Here is a 17108-nt window from a genome sequence, read left to right as displayed (position 1 = left end):
GATTAGTGGTGCAACCAGGTTAGTTACTGTTTTCTTAGGGTGTTGTGCTGCTTTGTTAGATGAGGAATACGTTTTCACTCATTTTTTGGCCACATCTACAGAGTGGAGTTTTTAGTGGTTTTTTGTATCTGACATAGTACAGGTTCTTTTTTTAGAACCCCTGGTTTAAGGGTGCACATGTTAAGATTGTATCAGGATGCATATACTAGAAGACTGACTGACTCATCCTAAATAAACTTTTTGTCTCATGTGAGTGTGGTCAGAATTACATTTTTATTGGATGAACTTTGTGTATTCCTGAGAAACAAAAGCACATAAGCTCATGTTCTCTTGATGAGAAAAGAAATAGTAATAATTTGTGTATTAAATCACTTTCTTGCTTTGGTATTGTGGTGTCCCTTAAGTGATCACCTCCTACTTAAAAGGGTCATTGCAAGAGCCAGCTGACTGTATTCACAACAACCATTTTGAACATAGGTAAACAGGTCAAACATGAGTAACGCAAGTGTTCAAGTCGTGACTGATTTTAGTCCCCAATCTGATTGACTGAAAAAGTAGCTCAAGTTTTAATTAATGAACAGTCAAAGAGCGAAAATCTAAAGCAAAACCAAAACAATCCAAGTTTAATATTGTGAGAATTTGAGCAAGGCCTTAAAGAGTGTTACTCTACAGAGTTATAAATCAGAGCTTCTGCCAATCAACAGCATCATCATTTCGAACGAATGGTCATTTTTTATTTACAAATACCTACCTATCAGTATCAATAGAATGCTTCATTATCCTCAGAGTAATGCATAATTTCCTTATCTATTTGCAAGTTTGACAACAGTTCACCCAAAGTAGGCTTGGGATCAAGTTGTATTTTTTCGAGAAGACTCTCTGCAGCTTCCTGGCTTACTCTTCGCCACTTGTCTATTAAACATTTCAGCTCCATGATGTCATTCTACAAAAATCAGGAACAACCAAGAGTCACTATCAAAAGTATAAAATCACAACCACAGGTATCCTAACTATGGTTACAGGTATCCCAACAGTGGCCACAGGCATCCTAACTGTGGTCACAGACAGAGAGCCCATCCAGCCAGATGTTGAGTGGGTAAATTTGTCAGGCTTCATTTTTCTTATATTTCTTTGTATGTATTTTGCCAGTGAGTATCAATTTATTCCTTGCTTACCTTATTTCTGTACATTTTGACAAGATTTAGCTTTCTCAGGGAGTCTTCTCTCTCTTGTATTATTTTGATTAAATCTTTTTTCTCAGTCTGAAGCTGGTGTAAAGCTGACCCAGTTTCCTTAGGACTGGGAATCTCATTGTGTTCTTGACTGTTAATATATCTACATCTTTTTGGTGTATCAAAATTTTCCTGCGATAGAAAAGATAAATCAATCTAAATATAACTGATTTATGATTTTTCTAACATTAAATTTCGGTAAGACACCACAAGATTCAGGGAGTTTTAAGTAAGTGACTCAAAACTACATATATGACAAACAGAAACTCTCCAACCCAAAATTAGCAAAAACCATGTTTTTAACCCTTTACGCCCTAACATCAGTATACATATTCTCCATACTATTCTCTATACCTTTCCTTGGGCAATGACAACAAGAATTTGTTTAACCATCAAGAGCTTCTTTTGTTGGTGATCATATTTGTTATTCTCAGTACCTTTATGTGTGATTTGGAGGTGATATTGTAACGGGAAATTAGGCGTTTGTTACTCTTAGGGGTCAAAGGCTTAAGTCATTTTAATTCTGAATCTGTCCTTACTTTACCATAAATCATCAATGAATTAGCTATATGTTACCTGATTGTCAGAAAGAAAACAGCGCTTTATTACTGGAGAAACAAATGGTGACGACACTCTTCGCAGCCCACATGATCTTTTACATGATGCTGGTGTATACTGAGTGAAAATGAAAAGTTTTAAATAAGAATGTGTTTATTTGATTGTACACTCACATATAAATAATTATCTCATAACTAATTCGTCAGATGAAATATCATTTAATTTAGTGATGCATTATTTACAAAAGGACAGGTTCCTCTTTCTGGTGGGAATCATAATTTCCTCTATATTACAGTAGTCAAGCTCAGCTCACCAAATTCTTCTTTACATTCAGAGTTCAAAGTAATAGAATTGCATTATTTATCATTAAGGGTGTTTCTCATCTGTTCAACAATTTATTTTTGAAGCTTTTAAATGAGATGACAAAGCCCACTTAGTCCAAATACAAATATATTTAGTAGTATGACTGTAAGCATCATAATAGCTGTAATCAGTTAATAGTACCTTCTGATTTACGCATGAAGAACTCCCAATGTTTCTTGTAGATGGTGTTCTAGACTGTGGTGGTGTTGACTCTGTAGAAATAGAGCAGCACTACTTCATGTTATGAAATTTGAAAAATATTATAATGTAGCCCTTTTAAAGCTGCAATGATGCGACAACTTCCAATATTAATTTAAAAAAAAAACAAACAATGAAATTATAATATTGTATTCTGTGCAATTCATCATTCATCATAAGGCTTGGAAAAACAGCTGCACAAGATATGGTGGTAGAGAGGTTTGTGTCCTAGAGTCCTGATTGAAAGGTTTGAGTTTAAGCCCTGAGAAGGTGCTTGTGTTATGTTCTTGGGCAGGATACTCTGCTCTCACATTGCCTCCCTTCACCAAGTAATGTACATGGGTAATGAAAAACTGTTACAGAAACTGAAACCCTGTAATGTCTGTGATGGACTAATATCCAGTTCAGGAGAGAAGAGCAATACTCCTAATTCTTCACCCTATTGAAACTGGTAAAACAGTCAGGATAGCAACACAGATGAAGATATTGATCAAACAATGAATTTATATTGTTAGATAAAATTTTGCAAATAGCTGAAACATAAATAAATTGCTAGCGGCATTCTGTTCTCAAACACGCAAATTTTTGTGATTTTACATTGTTGTATTAGGACATGGCTAAGCTATTGTTCTGCCGATTAGATCTTTTTTTTTGGCCATATCCTTGTTGCTGTCGCCATAATGGTGTGATTGCAGTCCCAAATATCCCACATGATGGGCTTTTGTTTTCCCTTGGCTGCCTTCACCTTTAACCTTTTGGCCACACAGCAGTATGTTGTGATGACAGAGACCCAGTGTAATTTTTAAAAATTGTCTGGAATTACTTTTAAATGAAATTTTCTTGAATGCTTTATGAGTGGTCTTGGAAACTTTGAGGACCTACTTGATCAATAACATGTAGAAGACAAGATGATCATAGTTTTCTTTCAGTTCTCATAGCCTCTTTGTAATCCCTGTCAAGTTAAACTACTTTTAATCTACTAAGTCTGATCTGTACTTTCTTTCTGATTAGGAAAATTAAATGACAACAAAATGTTGCACACAAATTCAGTAAGAGATCATTTTGACGAGCATGATATGAAACAAGGTAAATGTACCATTGTTCTACTTGGCCAATGTTTTATGTAAAAACTCAGTTATAAACACAATTCAGGCCTGGAAAATGGAAATTGTTGTCCACAGGATGACTACAGCTGAACCTGGATTTAGTGGCACTGTATTATATTGTCACCCTGTGTTAAGCAATTGGTTGTTAAAGTTCTGAATTTGTCTCCCCTTAATTACTGTAATTTTCGTCACTGTCTGTCGTTACTGTTTTGTCACTGTCACCCTTTACTGACACAATGGCCTGTTTTTATTGTTTTCCACCTGTATTGAATGGTCACTAAAAGCGGATCACTCCAGTAAAACTGATAATCGTTGAAATAATTTTCAATCCATGTCTCTCTCCCAAAATCAAAGTAAACAGTATTAGTTGTGTATCGTTTTTTATGAAACCCCTTATCTGTGGAACCTGCATTAAGCGGTCGACTTCTATCAAACGGTCACCCCGCCATTCCCCGTGGTTGACCGCGTAAAGTAATACAGGTACGACTGTTATTAAATGTTCGTTTCGGCCCGACCTCGGTTCAAGAGGCCAGATGAAGAGACAGTTCAATACGTTCAGGGGTGGCGTTGTGCGAAAAAGGAAATCAAATAGTAGAGCCTTGGAGAATTATGGTGAAAAAAACAAAGAAAAATTCACAGGTTCTCACACCGAGGTAAATCCTTCGTTTTACATTAGTGGAGTACCTTCAGAAGTATTTGAAATTCCCGCCACATTGTCCGCCATAATTCATGTTTTCATTTTGTGATTAACAGTACGCATGAGCAAATGGCTTGTTCACTGGCCCGAAATCACGCGGAGTCACGGAACTTCCTGTCTGTCGTAAAGAAACTGCATGAAAATGAGGAAAATGTTTTATTATTGACGGAACCAACTTTACACATGTTGTCACACAAAGAGAGAGAAGGATGTAAATCCATCTTGAACAAACTTCCTCAACAGGATTTAATAAATCTCACGGATACAGTAACGAACCGAGTAGTATCGCCTGAAAATACTACTGGTAAGGTTTTACAAGTATTTCGCTTTTGTGTATATATCTTAGTGGACGTTTTGGCGTGTTATATCACAGAGTATGTTTACGAGTTGTGCCGTATTTTGACGAGGATGAGTGAAAATACAAACAACGAGTGCGAATATTCAGCAATGCTACACACCAAAACGACTAATAAGTAATTTCTTCTCTCACTGCTTTATTTTACATCCATTTCTTATCAAGCGGGAAAAGTGAGGGGTATTACAAGATAATTTTATTTCATCAACTGAGTTGATACTGTAGACTGGCTACCATAAAGAATTTCTAAAGCAGACATTTTGTCCATAAGTCCTTCGTCATATGCTCAAAGGTCAGCCTTAGAAACTACTTCACAAGTGTTTTCAAACCCTACAAATAAATTATCTTCTTGTCAAGTTTCTACGTTGTCCAACTCGTCCGTTTTCATTACTTTGTATGCTACAGTAGATTTTCAACTCATTCTTTGAACATTAGGATTAAGTAAAATAAGTACATTATTTTGTGTATTTCTAAGTTAACTTGACCTTCTAGTTTTCCTGTATTTCTCGCTTCGGCCAATAATTAGTAACTAAACATTTGGGAAAGGTTTCTATATAACCTCATACTATTCTAAAACAAAGCTGTAATCCCAAAGGCAGTCTATTCATTTCACCATCCACTAGCCCACTTTTGAAACATGGATAAAATTAAACCAGATCTAGAGCAGGACAATTCAAGCCTCCCATAATTCTGTTGATCACCCTCCCTTACAGAGGCAGTCAATGCCATTCTAAGTTACAGCCATACGGCCTCACAGTTGCTGAAAAGGAAGAAAGTAAAGAGAGAACATATCTATCAGTACTTGGCAGAAAAAGGGATAATTGAACCTGTTGCGTCTGACAAGCCCACCTTGATAAAAAGGGCATTATTGTATTGGGGCTCTAGCAAAGAGGTGAGTTTCTAGGGTTTATTTGAATGCAAGTTTCAGTTGAGTAAGGTGATTTGTGCTATTAAATATGTGATTTGATTCCTCACCCCCTTTACCAAGCTTCATTCTGTAACTTTTTGATCCCTTAGAGTAACTAACATCAAATTTTTCCTTACAGTGTTATTGTTAAACAACAAGTGATATTCTTAATAGGGAGTGACTCCTTAAGGCAGTACAGTACTTATGCTCAATAAACTCACTCAAGCCCACTACAGTCAATATCTTAGCTCACCACTGAGCCAAACTCGCAGTTTTCTCCAATGTTTCTTGAAATTAGCAATCTTCTGCTGTAGTTCTCTCCCACTTTCTAAACAGCTGGTCACTCCAGACAACAACAACTACAATTACTTTATAACTGAGTCCTTATATACATTCACAGAATGTTTTGGAACATTCCAGAAGTTTACAAAAGAACTGTTTTAGTAGTATTATGTAATAACTGTGTGACCCGACGAAATGTTCCAGAAAGTTCTGTGGTATGCATGTCAGCTTGACTAAGCAGTCTGGAGATTTCTAGAAGCTTATACCTACAACAACAATTACTCATAACAACAGTAGTACCCCTGAGTCACATTAAGGTCATAAGTAAAGAGGAGATGATCACCAAAGACTGAGGCTCTTGATTTTTAAACAAATTCTCTTTATCAGCATGTTAGGAAATGTATAGAGAACAGTATGGAGAATATGCATACTGATGTTAGGTTGTAAAGGGTTAATTATGTTAAAATGTTTGAACCCTCTCCAAAGATTTTCAATTCATTCACCATGGAGTGGAGAGGATGTTTCTTAGCAAACCCACCATTTAGAGGTGTTGTAAAGACTTCCTCTTTAAACTTTAGATTTTAAAGTACACTACAGTAGTACAAATTAAACTTAGAAATTCCTGAGAGCCTTAGCAAACTTTGCTAGACACGCATGTCAAAGCAAACCATATCTTTGTTGTGAACTTCACATCTGAGAATCTGTCTCAAAATAGAAATTCCATAAGACACGATATATTTCTAATAGTCCCATACAGCCAAATTCTTCAATAGCACGTGTACTGACATGGTGCCCTTCAAAAGATAAGTTATGCATAAATGACATAATAGACATGACAGGTGTCAAGGATGTATGTGACTTCTCATGGTATACCTCTTGCTATACCCTAAAAATTCAGTGAGATGTTGGGTTAGGACCCAGTGTTGTAAAGTAAAGCTTATATCTATTCCTAGAACTGTACATTGGAAGAAATTCCTGACATGTATGCTGGATAAAAGAACTTGAACAGGTTTGTCACAAATTTGTCTTTTCTTTTTCTCTTTAGGATAGCGAAGAGGAGATTGAAAATGAGTCTGAAAACCTGCCAGCATCAGAGCCTAAGTCAGCAATTTCACGCAGTGATACTAGCTGTGCAAATCCTCCCTTTGACAACAGTGTTGATGGACAGCAGTTAGCTGAATATTTTATACCCTGGTTCTACAAAATCTTGAACTCTTTCAATACCCTCTCTGACAACACTTCACAGGAATGGGGTCCACAGCATTTTTGGGAAGATGCAAAAGGATCAGTGCTTGTAGTATCTAATGGACAAGTATTTGATGAGTGCCAAGGAGCGATGGCAGTTAGTACAAAACTTCAAGAACTTGTTTGCAAAGAAAAAATACTCTTTAATGCAAATTTAAGTGGGGCAAGGGGCCACATAGATGCTTATGGACTTGTCAAAATATCAGTTGGAGGCACAGTCCATAGATTTTCCAACTGCCTTGGAATTTTCGAACAATCATTCGGACTCATTCGAGACCCACAGATGCAAAATAACTGGAAAATTAAATTTACTGAGCTAAAACTGAAAGCACAGCAACAACAAAATGAAGTGGAAGGTATCACAAAAAAGGCTATTACTTAAACTAAGAAGAGAATGTTATATAAATAGACTGTAGTGTTAATGTAAATGTGTAGGATAAGGATAGTGGACAGTGTCACTATTTTAACACTATGGCTGTTGTCTTAAATAGCGAGCGTCACTTTTTTTCTTGTTTTCAAGTACTTGCCAAATATATGAATTAGAGAAAAAAAACAAGAGGAAAAAATTTCTTTCTCTATTTCTTCACCAAGTTCAAAACTTACCATCTTTCTTCTTCTATTTACAAACATGACACTATCGACATTGCTGATCCTAGCAGTAGGTATCCAGTTAGATCGCACCATGGTTAAATTGCTCCCTGTAAGATTGCTCCACTCGAAAGTTAGATTGCTCCATCAAATAAGTCACTTTGCTCCAAACATAAGTTACTTCGCTCCATGTTGTTATGTGAAGTATTTCTTAGCAATGATCTTTAAAGTTCATAGGTGATGATGTGTCTTATGATATATATATATATATATATATATATATATATATATTTAGGTGGCTAGATGTATAGTGATGATGGAATAAATGATTGTGGTTACACTTTGTGAGTCCATTACATGAGGTTTTATTTGTTCTTTCTGCATAGCTTGGATTTATTTCAAGAGTGCGCAAGCAATATTAATTTATTGTTAGATAAGATATACATATCATTTAGTGAATTATCAATTTAGATAGCTTAGTTTTGCTACCTTTACCTTAATTTTCTACATGGAGCTAAGTAACTTATGTTAGGAGTGACATAACTTATTTGATAGAGCGATCTAACTTTTGATTGGAGCAATCTAACCTTTGGTTGGAGCAATCTAACTGGGAGCAATCTAACCATGGTGCAATCTGACCATAATTTTAGCAGTATACAGAATGAGTGTCATATGAACATAGTAATAAGCCCTGCTCACTATAGAGTCTCTGTGGCTCAGTGGTAGAGCATCAGAGTGTGGACTCTGAAAGTCTGAGCTTTGAATCCTCATAGAGACTCAGAATTTTTCCTTTGTCCTACGCTTGTGATGAGATGAAAAAACATATTTCTCTATTTCTTTATCAAGCTCAAAACTTACCATTTCTCTTATTCTATTTATATGAATTACATAGACAAGTTTGTGTCTTTTATACACAGTTAAAAAATATCTTTAACCCTTTCACAACAGAGATCTCATTAATGAGTTTCCTTACTGTCTGCCAAACAATTCTTATGAGGTTTGTTTGGAGAATTTGTTATTGAATCAACAAATCATTGTCTGACTGATATTTTTCTTTATTTCCATTACTTCTCTGCTTCAAGGTTTTCATTGTATTGTACTGAAGTTTGACCACTGAGGAATATCAAAAGATATTCTGCAGTTTAGGTTGGGGGATTTTGGTCTCTTGATGTGATTAGAACAACCACATTCAACTGATATTTGATGAATAATAATACTATCTATTGGGTATACAAAATTATAGAATGAAATATCCTCAACAAATAACAAAAACACTCTTGACGCACATATTTGTGAAAAGTGAAAATATACCATTTATCACATGAAAATATCTATTCAGCCTCGCCAATTTCCTGCTATTAGAAATTGTTTAATTTTCAACCCCAAACAGTTGAATAAATATGTGAGATTTTTTTCTGAATTCATCAACTGACAAGGTATAGTAAACAAATTATCCATTATCAATAACAAATAACATTTTAAAAGTGATGGCTCTCATAAATTGAATCAGGCAGGAACGAGCAACATCCTTTTTTTACTTTGTGTGTATGTTTGTCTTTGCCATTGTTTTTGTTTTTCCTCTTGGCCCTCTGGAGAAGGAAACACGATAAAAAAGCTTGATCAAAATAGTAGTTCATTGTGCTGTTTACCGTAACAATACCATTGTTTTTGTTTTTCCTCTTGGCCCTCTGGAGAAGGAAACACATGATAAAAAAGCTTGATCAAAATAGTAGTTCATTGTGCTGTTTACCGTAAGCATAAGTCAGGCTTGAACTCAGAAATGAGATGAACTTGTTTTCGTTCACTCCAAAAAACAGAACCAGGAGAGAGGGACTGTTCCTAGCTATGGTTTCTAAGTCCTACAGTCAAGTGAGGATTGCGTGACCGTACATTTAAAGCATGACCATAGATGTTGAAACTTAGGGAGAAGTGAATCTGCCTCAAATTGTGAAACAAATTGTAATTACTCAAAATCTCTGGCTTTTGTAATATTTCAAATTTAGGGTTTCAGTTTCAGCTGAAGAGGACAAAGGTACAATAACCACCTTAGGTAGGGCTCATCCGTAAAAATAATATACATCAAACCACCAACGATTACTGAATATGGCAAGATAAATACATCGTTTTAGATATCACTGGATCACGAGCCAGCCCCTAAACAAAACCTAAAGAGTAATTTCAAAATGCTTTAATGACAATTTGTCTCTGTTTCTTTTATTTTTCAAGTTCTTAGTATATTATTTCGATATTCTATGATTTAATGCACGTATCAGAGAAGAAAAAACTTAATTGCAACAATCCGCCTTGAAATTAACTCCAAACCAACATGGACTTTGATAGCTGTCAGTTAATCCGATAGGTGTAACGATAGTAACGTGACTGTCATTATCCACATATTCCCATTGAACCTGCGGCCAAATAAGCGGAAAACAAACCACTTCCTAATTGATATCCTGGAGTTGTTTGTCAATCTGCGAGTTTTAGGAGGTCAGCCAATCAGGGAGCGTTCTATAAATAGGAGCCAGTACGTATTTATTCGATTCGATCTGCTACAGCGATTTAATGTGACATGTCAATCCGTGTTATTTGTTACATCCAACGAGCAGAAACGAAGGTTTAGTGCAATCAACATCCTCATTGTCAAAAACAAGGATGCATCCTCCTAGCGCTTGCTTTCTAGGTGGACTCCGTATGTACAAGATTGTTCTTCTTGGAGAGGGCGGCGTGGGAAAATCAGGTAAGTTTGTGCACGGGCTTACTTCCCGCTTGACTGAAGGAATTCGTCAGCAAACACTTGCAAAAGGGAACAGTGTTGATCGTTGAAACGAAATCGCTTCCTGGATGAGTTTGCCTAGTAGACTGAAGTTTAGTATTGATCTACAACTCCTGCTAAGTTTTTCTACGAGAGTTATTTTAGTGAAGAACAAAATCAGAAAGTGAAAAGCGAAAAGGTTATTTGTTTGCTCTAACGCGCCTTTTAGCTCGGTTAATTATAAAATATTTGGAATACCTCAAAGCTATAACATCTGTTTGTCTCGGGTAAACGTTGTCTGTTTTGCCATCTCTCATTCTAGTTATGTTATTTAGTGCGCTTGGAATTTCAACTCATTCGATCTGACCACATTTTTCTGCTCGCGCAAACAACTCGCTCTGGTGAAATGTATACTTTGCTTTGCTCAGTGAAACGAAACAAGTTATTTCCTGCATGTTAAAATTGTTTTGTAGTTCGTTTCACGAACATTCGCTTTTCAGTTCAATTTTGAATTACGCTATTTTTCAACAAATTATTGTCGTAGGGAAATTTAATGGAACTGAGTAAAATCTGCCTCATCATCGGATGTTTTGAACGGAGTTGTCACTTTGACAGCGAAACAATATCAGCGCCTATGTTTTGTGACCCGTAACGTAATTGACTTCACATCCCAAGATAAACAACCATATCATAGGTACTCTTTTATCGCTTTATTTTTCTGAATCGATTGTTTTTGAATTATGAATTTTTTAAATTCATAATTTTGTTTCCTAATTACCGGAAAATTGTAAACCAGAGACCGCCAATGATGCTGAAACTTCAACTTGCCTTCATCGTGCGCGCGCTCCACTGTTTCGATCGAAGTTGTTTTGATACATGTTGTTTTGATAGAAGTTACGAGATCAGGTCGATGTAGCGCGTGAACAGCATACAATGTTGAATTTAGATAGTTGCTCGGGCTGGGGGCATTTAGAGCGAATTAACGCCAGTAACTTTCTCAAAATTTTTATTTACTTTGTTGTTGAGACAGGTCCGAATTGTGGATGAAATAGGCGCATATTTATAGCTAGAAATGAAATCTCATTTCTATTTTTTTACCTTTCAAGTAAGATGTACTAGTTCTTAATGTGGGTGTTACTAAATTGTGGATCAGCGGACCACAGAACCTCCGTAACCACTGGAACTCGCAGAAAGGAATTAAATAAAAACTAAAAAGACCTTAACACTGTTGGAAAGTTTACTTTCGGGTGTGAGGAAGAACATTTTAAAAGAGAAATATGTCTTAATTGTCTTCGATATTCAACTACAATTGTTGTAGGGACATTCACTGTACAAGAGTATGTGTCACCTACCCTGAATGTCAATAACTGAACCATAATTTGAAAGCTTCAATGGTTTGGGTACTGTGATATCCAAGTAATGCTTCATCTTAAGGCTCTCAGCAAACCTTTAGGCTGGATTTAGCATTGTTTTCATTTCATTGTACATAATCCTGGAATGAGGAATATCAGTGTAAAGTAACATCCTTGCTTGTGACGCATGTAGAATTCCAGGCTGACCAGGGCCTCAGGAGGGAATTTACTGAATTTTGCATGCATTGGACTCATTTGGTTGGTGTTACTCTCAGACATATCTTGGAAAGGGTTAAATAACAGGAAAAGAAGATGAACTAAATCAAGCTAAATTACCTTAAATCAGCCCCAGAAATTCAAATGATGCAAAAGAACATCCATTTGAATAGGGTTAATTTGTCCTTATTCAAAACTAGTCCAGATCTTTTAAAGGTTTAGAGCACGACTGTTCATTTCCATGCAAATCCTTATATTTCACCCATGGTATGATGAAAACATATTTGCATATTCACAGAGGCCCACTGCATGAGCTTGGGCTTTCAGTGGTTGGATGTCAAGGAAGATTTAAAAAAAAAAATTATTTTTCTCTTAAAATATTATCTTCCTTATACCAAAAACCAAATTTTGAACAGTGTTATGGTAGTTTTAGTTTTTCTTTTCTTTTATTTACTTTCTATTTATTTTTAACAAAAAACTCATGGCTCCACTGGTTCCACTGGTTCTGAACAAATAATTTGATCTATTCAGTTCTTGTTACTGATAGTATTTTTTTTCATCTTTTATTCAGTAAGCTTTTGTTAGACATTATGTGGAAATAAAATTTTTTCTTTTTTTTTTTTGGCAGCTCTAACCATGCAGTTTGTATCTCACTGTTTTGTGGATTATCATGATCCTACTATTGGTGAGTAAACATTACTAGGTACTGAAGGTGGAATTTCACTCGCAAGAGAGTAAGAGTCTGAGTCATAAGAGCACTTCTGTTCTGGCAAAATTCTAAAAATTGTAGTTGTAAGTAGAGTCATGAGCTAAATGGAACTGGACTCAGAAGAATCAGAATGGTTTCATTTTCTTCCAGTTCTGCCTATGACTCCAAGGTTTATGATCCAGTGAAAACTAGATTGTTGGAGTCGCAAGCAGAAAGGGGAGAATTGACCAAACAGAATGTCAGTTCTCGTTCTCCGGCCCTTTCAGTATAGTCTTCCACATAGGACTGTGACAATTCAGTTTTAACTGGATTGTAAGTTATGCAGTTGTCGAGGGCATGGACATTTTTCTTCCAATGCTGTCAGCTAAATTTTGTATGATTAAGACTTTCACTCCAACTGTGTGGTAAGTGCAAACCAGCCTTAAACCTTAACGCACAGAAAAGGAATATCTGTTTTCCCCAAGCAATAATGATTATCCTGAAAGTGCTAAGCTTAATCAATTTGTTAAAATTTGTTCATTTGTTTTGATTACTACCAATCTAGAAGATGCATACCAACGTCAAGCTGTAATTGATGGAGAGTCTGGATTGTTAGATATTTTAGACACTGCTGGACAGGTGGGTACAAACAATGAAAACCATGATGTTGCCCAAAAGGAAAAAAAAAGCTGAGATAGCTGAAGGAAAAACAAAGCATTATGCTTTGTTTTTTATTTAATTTATAAATATTTTTTCTGAGATTTCATGCAATGTTTGTTAAGAAGATGAACAGCATCTTTTTCAAATGAATATAAGAAGACATACTCTATTGCATCACTCTTAAGTATATGGGATATCTCAGATGAACGAAAATTTAATGACGAAGGGTCCTCAAATTAATTTTTTTAAAATTTGGAGTTTGGGGGTCTGGTGATTTCCATGAAATTATGTAAGTTTAAACCCAAAAGGGAAAAGTTAATTCATCTCTGAGATTGGAAGGTCATAAGAGGCTCTTTTACTGAATAGCAGCTGTATATTAAGCATGAAATAATTTTTTTTGCTGAACAGGCTATATTAGTACCAGTAGCAGATTACAAAATTGTTTTTGTTTAACTTATAGCAAGAGTTCACTGCCATGAGGGAGCAGTATATGCGTAGTGGTGAAGGATTTGTCATAATATATTCCATAACAGACAGACAAAGCTTTCTTGAAGCAGCTCAAGCAAAGACGCAAATTGAGCGAGTTCGAAGAGGAGATGGAACACCAATGGTCCTGGTTGCAAACAAAATGGACTTAGAGAGCAAAAGGGAGGTGACTACTGAAGAGGGCCAAGCATTAGCCAGGGAGTTTGACTGTCCATTCTTTGAAACATCTGCAGCCCTGAGGCACTTTGTGGATGATGTTTTCCACACTTTAATTCGACAGATACGGAAAAAGGAAAGATTGGGTATGAAGTTAGCTCAAAAGAAAAAGAAACGTCATCATAGGGCAAGCACAATTGTTCAGAATTTTTTCAGACGTCAGAAGAAAAGGGTGTAAGTGTATCTGGACATGAGGTTGGGAACAAAAATGATATTGCGCTTCTGTTCATAGAAAATGATAATTTGTATCAAGTAAGTCAAAAATTCCTAATTGTAAATAGCAAATTAGATTTTTCTGTATATTGTGGTCTTTCCAGAGATATAGATTTACAAATTGTTTGATGACAAACTAGTTTTGTAGGCGTAAACATTGTAGAAATTCTCATGGAATCTACCAGGCTTTCAAGAGCTCTGAGGGTTCAAAACATTCATAAAGCATGTGTATGATATGTTGAAATCCTATTCAACCAATGGTTGGGAATTTTTAATACTAAAAAACTCAAGAGATTCCAATTTGACCTCTAATAGTGAAAAATCTGAAAATGCTGAGGTTTGAAGTTAGAATGTTATCATCATGGAACAATGCAAGTTCACACTCAGAAATTTTGTGAAATATTAAAAAAAGGTCATGTTTTAAACATTTGTTTAAGAGAAATCCTCATCTTTTTTTTGTTTTTTTTGTTTTTGGAATAAACAGAAACTGATCACAAGTTGTGCATAATTAAATCAGTTGAAAGAAAACATAATTTTTTTCTCCTTAGGGAAACTTACAGTGTGATATATTTTGTTACATATGTCACATACACAAAACTGACCAATCCTATTGCAGAAAACAAGCAATGAGTTCCATCTAAATCCTTAGACATCTTTGCTTAATTACTTAGAACTTTGCTGCATTCATTGGCTGTTTGAAGTAATAACATAACTGGTTAATTTTGTTGAAGTGACGACAGTAACTGTAGTGGCTCTATACATAGCTGCTAAGTTTTATCACTTTTTACTTGTAAATATCACTGTTTACATATAATCATTGCATGATAATTATAAGATTAAATAGTAAGTTGGGTAAATGTGTTGAGTTTGGAGTTTTTCATACAAGTAGAAATCAAGCAAATGAGTAACACAAGGATGGGCACCTTCTAAGACCATGAAAGACTTTCAAAAAGTCAAATGTAAATCAATAATTTTGTTAATTTTGTACATCCCATGATAAATTTATTTTTAAGATCCTGCCTGTTTTTAGAAACTATTTGAATGGGCCAGGGCTCTGACTGAATAGTGAGGTTCCCCATCAAACTCTCTACCCTCTGATCTTGTGCAGTGATAGAAAGAGTTCTAAAAAAATTTAAATTGCTGGAATGTGCAATGCTCTCTGCTTTGGTCTAGAAATTCAGTCATTCATTTTTTTATTGTTCTTTAATTAAAGTTAGAGGATAGGTGGTCCTTTGTGTGTGCTCCATCATACAAGTCATTCGAAATCAGTGGAAATCACCCCACATCTTGTTAAGTGTCTGAGCAATGTGCACAGAAAGTGCATGCAGGGGCCAACTCAATCAGGCAATTTTTCTTGACTCATGATGGACCACACTAAGAAGGAAGGAATATGCATACTCTACTTTGAACATGTGTAATAAACTCGACCAATCACCTCATAAAAAAAATATAACAGGTCCTAGAGAAGATTTCTCTCTTCTTAACCCATTTAACCCTAAAGATGACCAGCAACTAATTTCTCCATACAGTAATAATGCCAAATCATTTAAGAAGATCATGAGAAATGAAGAAACGATCACCAACGTAAGAAGCTTTGATTATTAGACAAATTCTCCTAGCCAGTACCAAGGGAAATCTAGAGAAGAGTATGGAGAATATCGATGCTGATGTTAGGGTGTAAAGGGCTTCATGAAAGAGAAAAATATTCTGATTGAATGAGGTGATTATTTAAAGCAGTAACATCACAGTTACTTCCAAAATGTATTTATGCAAGGCAATGTAGTCAGCTTCACTTTCATCTAAAGTAGGTGAAGATTATTTGTTAGAAATGGAAATGAAGAGTATTTTAATGATGTTGTAATTTAAGAAGCTTTTGTATAATAGTGGCTGTAAGCTTTCTTTTTATCTGTATATGGTGCTACATAGCTATATTAGTGATAAATTAAACACTGTCTCCATTGATCTAGTCTGATACGTTTATCTCAAGTTTGAGAAAAGTTGCGGCGTAAGGTAGGGGAGGGTAGGGTCAAAATTTGAGGGACAGAAAAGCAGGCTCTGTCACTTTTAGTAGTCCATATTGTTTCTTTAATTAGCTGATACTTTAAATTGTACAATATTCAAAGCTTTTGAAAACGCAATCTAGGGTGAAAGCAGAATGGCTTTAGAGGCCCAATAAATTACCGGAACCTTCGAGAATCTGCTCCTAAAGTGGGACCTCTTTTGGTATCATTATTTGAAGGTATTGATGAGAAAAAAAATACTTACGGTTAGCCGCTAAAAAAGAGAAACTTGGTTGTCAGTGAGGGTAGCAAACTACAAAACTTTTTCTACAAAGACCAAACACGTACCCTTCTTTTCACGTCTGGATTCTGCTCTCGGTTCAATAGGAAAATCTGAGCATTTCTATCGGATAAATTGATACCACTGCCAAACGAATTGAGGATAAAACCCTTAAAAACAATCATGTGTTGTGTCTATAAAATTCAATGTTCACCTGTCGAAGAACCTTCAGAGCACCGAGTCGTCGGGATTGGGATGCGCGCTATTTACCTCGTACTTACCTTGAGGTCCCAGGGGATATTGGGTCACCCGAGGTCAAAGTTTAGCGCACACTTAGTCAATATTTATGAAGTCACAAGTGAGGAAAGGAGAGTTATATAGACTTGTTTAGAATTATTTCTCTTTCGTTCGCATTTGCGCAAAAAAGATATCTCACAGGCATTTCTTCAAGTTTCGTCCCTTGGATATCACTAACAGCAGAAATCTGTTCCCCGTGAAGATCCGTCGTGTCACATCCGTGTTGTCAACCACAAATGATGCCATAGCGGTTATATCGTTTCCTTGTTTCAATGTTTTAAATAAGTTTTCAAGTTTTAAACTACTTCTCTGTTGTGAGCAGCGGGAGTTTACCGAGAAAGCTGGTATCGTGGAAAACTTGCTTTGCTCCAACGGAGGTCTAACGCTCCAGATGTCCGCTTTCCAAAATTCTCTATT

At 35.8% G+C, this 17108-nt stretch overlaps 3 protein-coding genes across 3 annotated transcripts; 2 read left to right on the top strand and 1 right to left on the bottom strand.

Moving 5' to 3' along the window:
• Nucleotides 1-340: 340 nt before the first annotated feature.
• Nucleotides 341-4289, bottom strand: LOC131774974 (swi5-dependent recombination DNA repair protein 1 homolog). The gene is made up of 5 exons (XM_059091074.2): nt 4142-4289; nt 2295-2365; nt 1809-1907; nt 1176-1364; nt 341-943 (listed from the first exon to the last, which is right to left on the bottom strand). Exons 1-5 carry the CDS (start codon nt 4179-4181, stop codon nt 761-763), a joined length of 582 nt encoding a protein of 193 aa, XP_058947057.2. The 5' UTR covers nt 4182-4289; the 3' UTR covers nt 341-760.
• Nucleotides 4247-8526, top strand: LOC131774973 (uncharacterized protein C3orf38 homolog). The gene is made up of 3 exons (XM_059091072.2): nt 4247-4458; nt 5223-5401; nt 6744-8526. Exons 1-3 carry the CDS (start codon nt 4338-4340, stop codon nt 7323-7325), a joined length of 882 nt encoding a protein of 293 aa, XP_058947055.1. The 5' UTR covers nt 4247-4337; the 3' UTR covers nt 7326-8526.
• Nucleotides 8527-10084: 1558 nt separating this feature from the next.
• LOC131774982 (GTP-binding protein Rit1-like) lies at nt 10085-16074 on the top strand. The gene is made up of 4 exons (XM_059091082.2): nt 10085-10268; nt 12480-12536; nt 13105-13178; nt 13660-16074. The coding sequence occupies exons 1-4, from the start codon at nt 10184-10186 to the stop codon at nt 14077-14079; spliced, it is 636 nt and encodes a 211-aa protein (XP_058947065.1). The 5' UTR covers nt 10085-10183; the 3' UTR covers nt 14080-16074.
• Nucleotides 16075-17108: the final 1034 nt, after the last annotated feature.

This window comes from Pocillopora verrucosa, chromosome 4 (genome assembly GCF_036669915.1).
Source record: "Pocillopora verrucosa isolate sample1 chromosome 4, ASM3666991v2, whole genome shotgun sequence".
In the NCBI taxonomy this organism is placed as follows: domain Eukaryota; kingdom Metazoa; phylum Cnidaria; class Anthozoa; order Scleractinia; family Pocilloporidae; genus Pocillopora; species Pocillopora verrucosa.
The sequence above is the reverse complement of the archived record's forward strand: the minus strand, read 5'-3'. Positions and strand labels throughout refer to the sequence as shown.

Excerpts from the sequence above, each read along its gene's own strand:
- LOC131774974 (XM_059091074.2), bottom strand. The coding sequence starts at position 4,181 with ATGGCGGACAATGTGGCGGGAATTTCAAATACTTCTGAAG. Across the intron at positions 2,366-4,141 it reads AATTTCAAATACTTCTGAAG|AGTCAACACCACCACAGTCT; the intron begins GTACTCCACTAA and ends CTATTTCTACAG. Across the intron at positions 1,908-2,294 it reads CTTCATGCGTAAATCAGAAG|TATACACCAGCATCATGTAA; the intron begins GTACTATTAACT and ends ATTTTCACTCAG.
- LOC131774973 (XM_059091072.2), top strand. The coding sequence starts at position 4,338 with ATGTTGTCACACAAAGAGAGAGAAGGATGTAAATCCATCTTGAACAAA. Across the intron at positions 4,459-5,222 it reads ATCGCCTGAAAATACTACTG|AGGCAGTCAATGCCATTCTA; the intron begins GTAAGGTTTTAC and ends CCTCCCTTACAG. Across the intron at positions 5,402-6,743 it reads ATTGGGGCTCTAGCAAAGAG|GATAGCGAAGAGGAGATTGA; the intron begins GTGAGTTTCTAG and ends TTTTCTCTTTAG.
- LOC131774982 (XM_059091082.2), top strand. The coding sequence starts at position 10,184 with ATGCATCCTCCTAGCGCTTGCTTTCTAGGTGGACTCCGTATGTACAAG. Across the intron at positions 12,537-13,104 it reads TTATCATGATCCTACTATTG|AAGATGCATACCAACGTCAA; the intron begins GTGAGTAAACAT and ends CTACCAATCTAG. Across the intron at positions 13,179-13,659 it reads TTTTAGACACTGCTGGACAG|CAAGAGTTCACTGCCATGAG; the intron begins GTGGGTACAAAC and ends TTTAACTTATAG.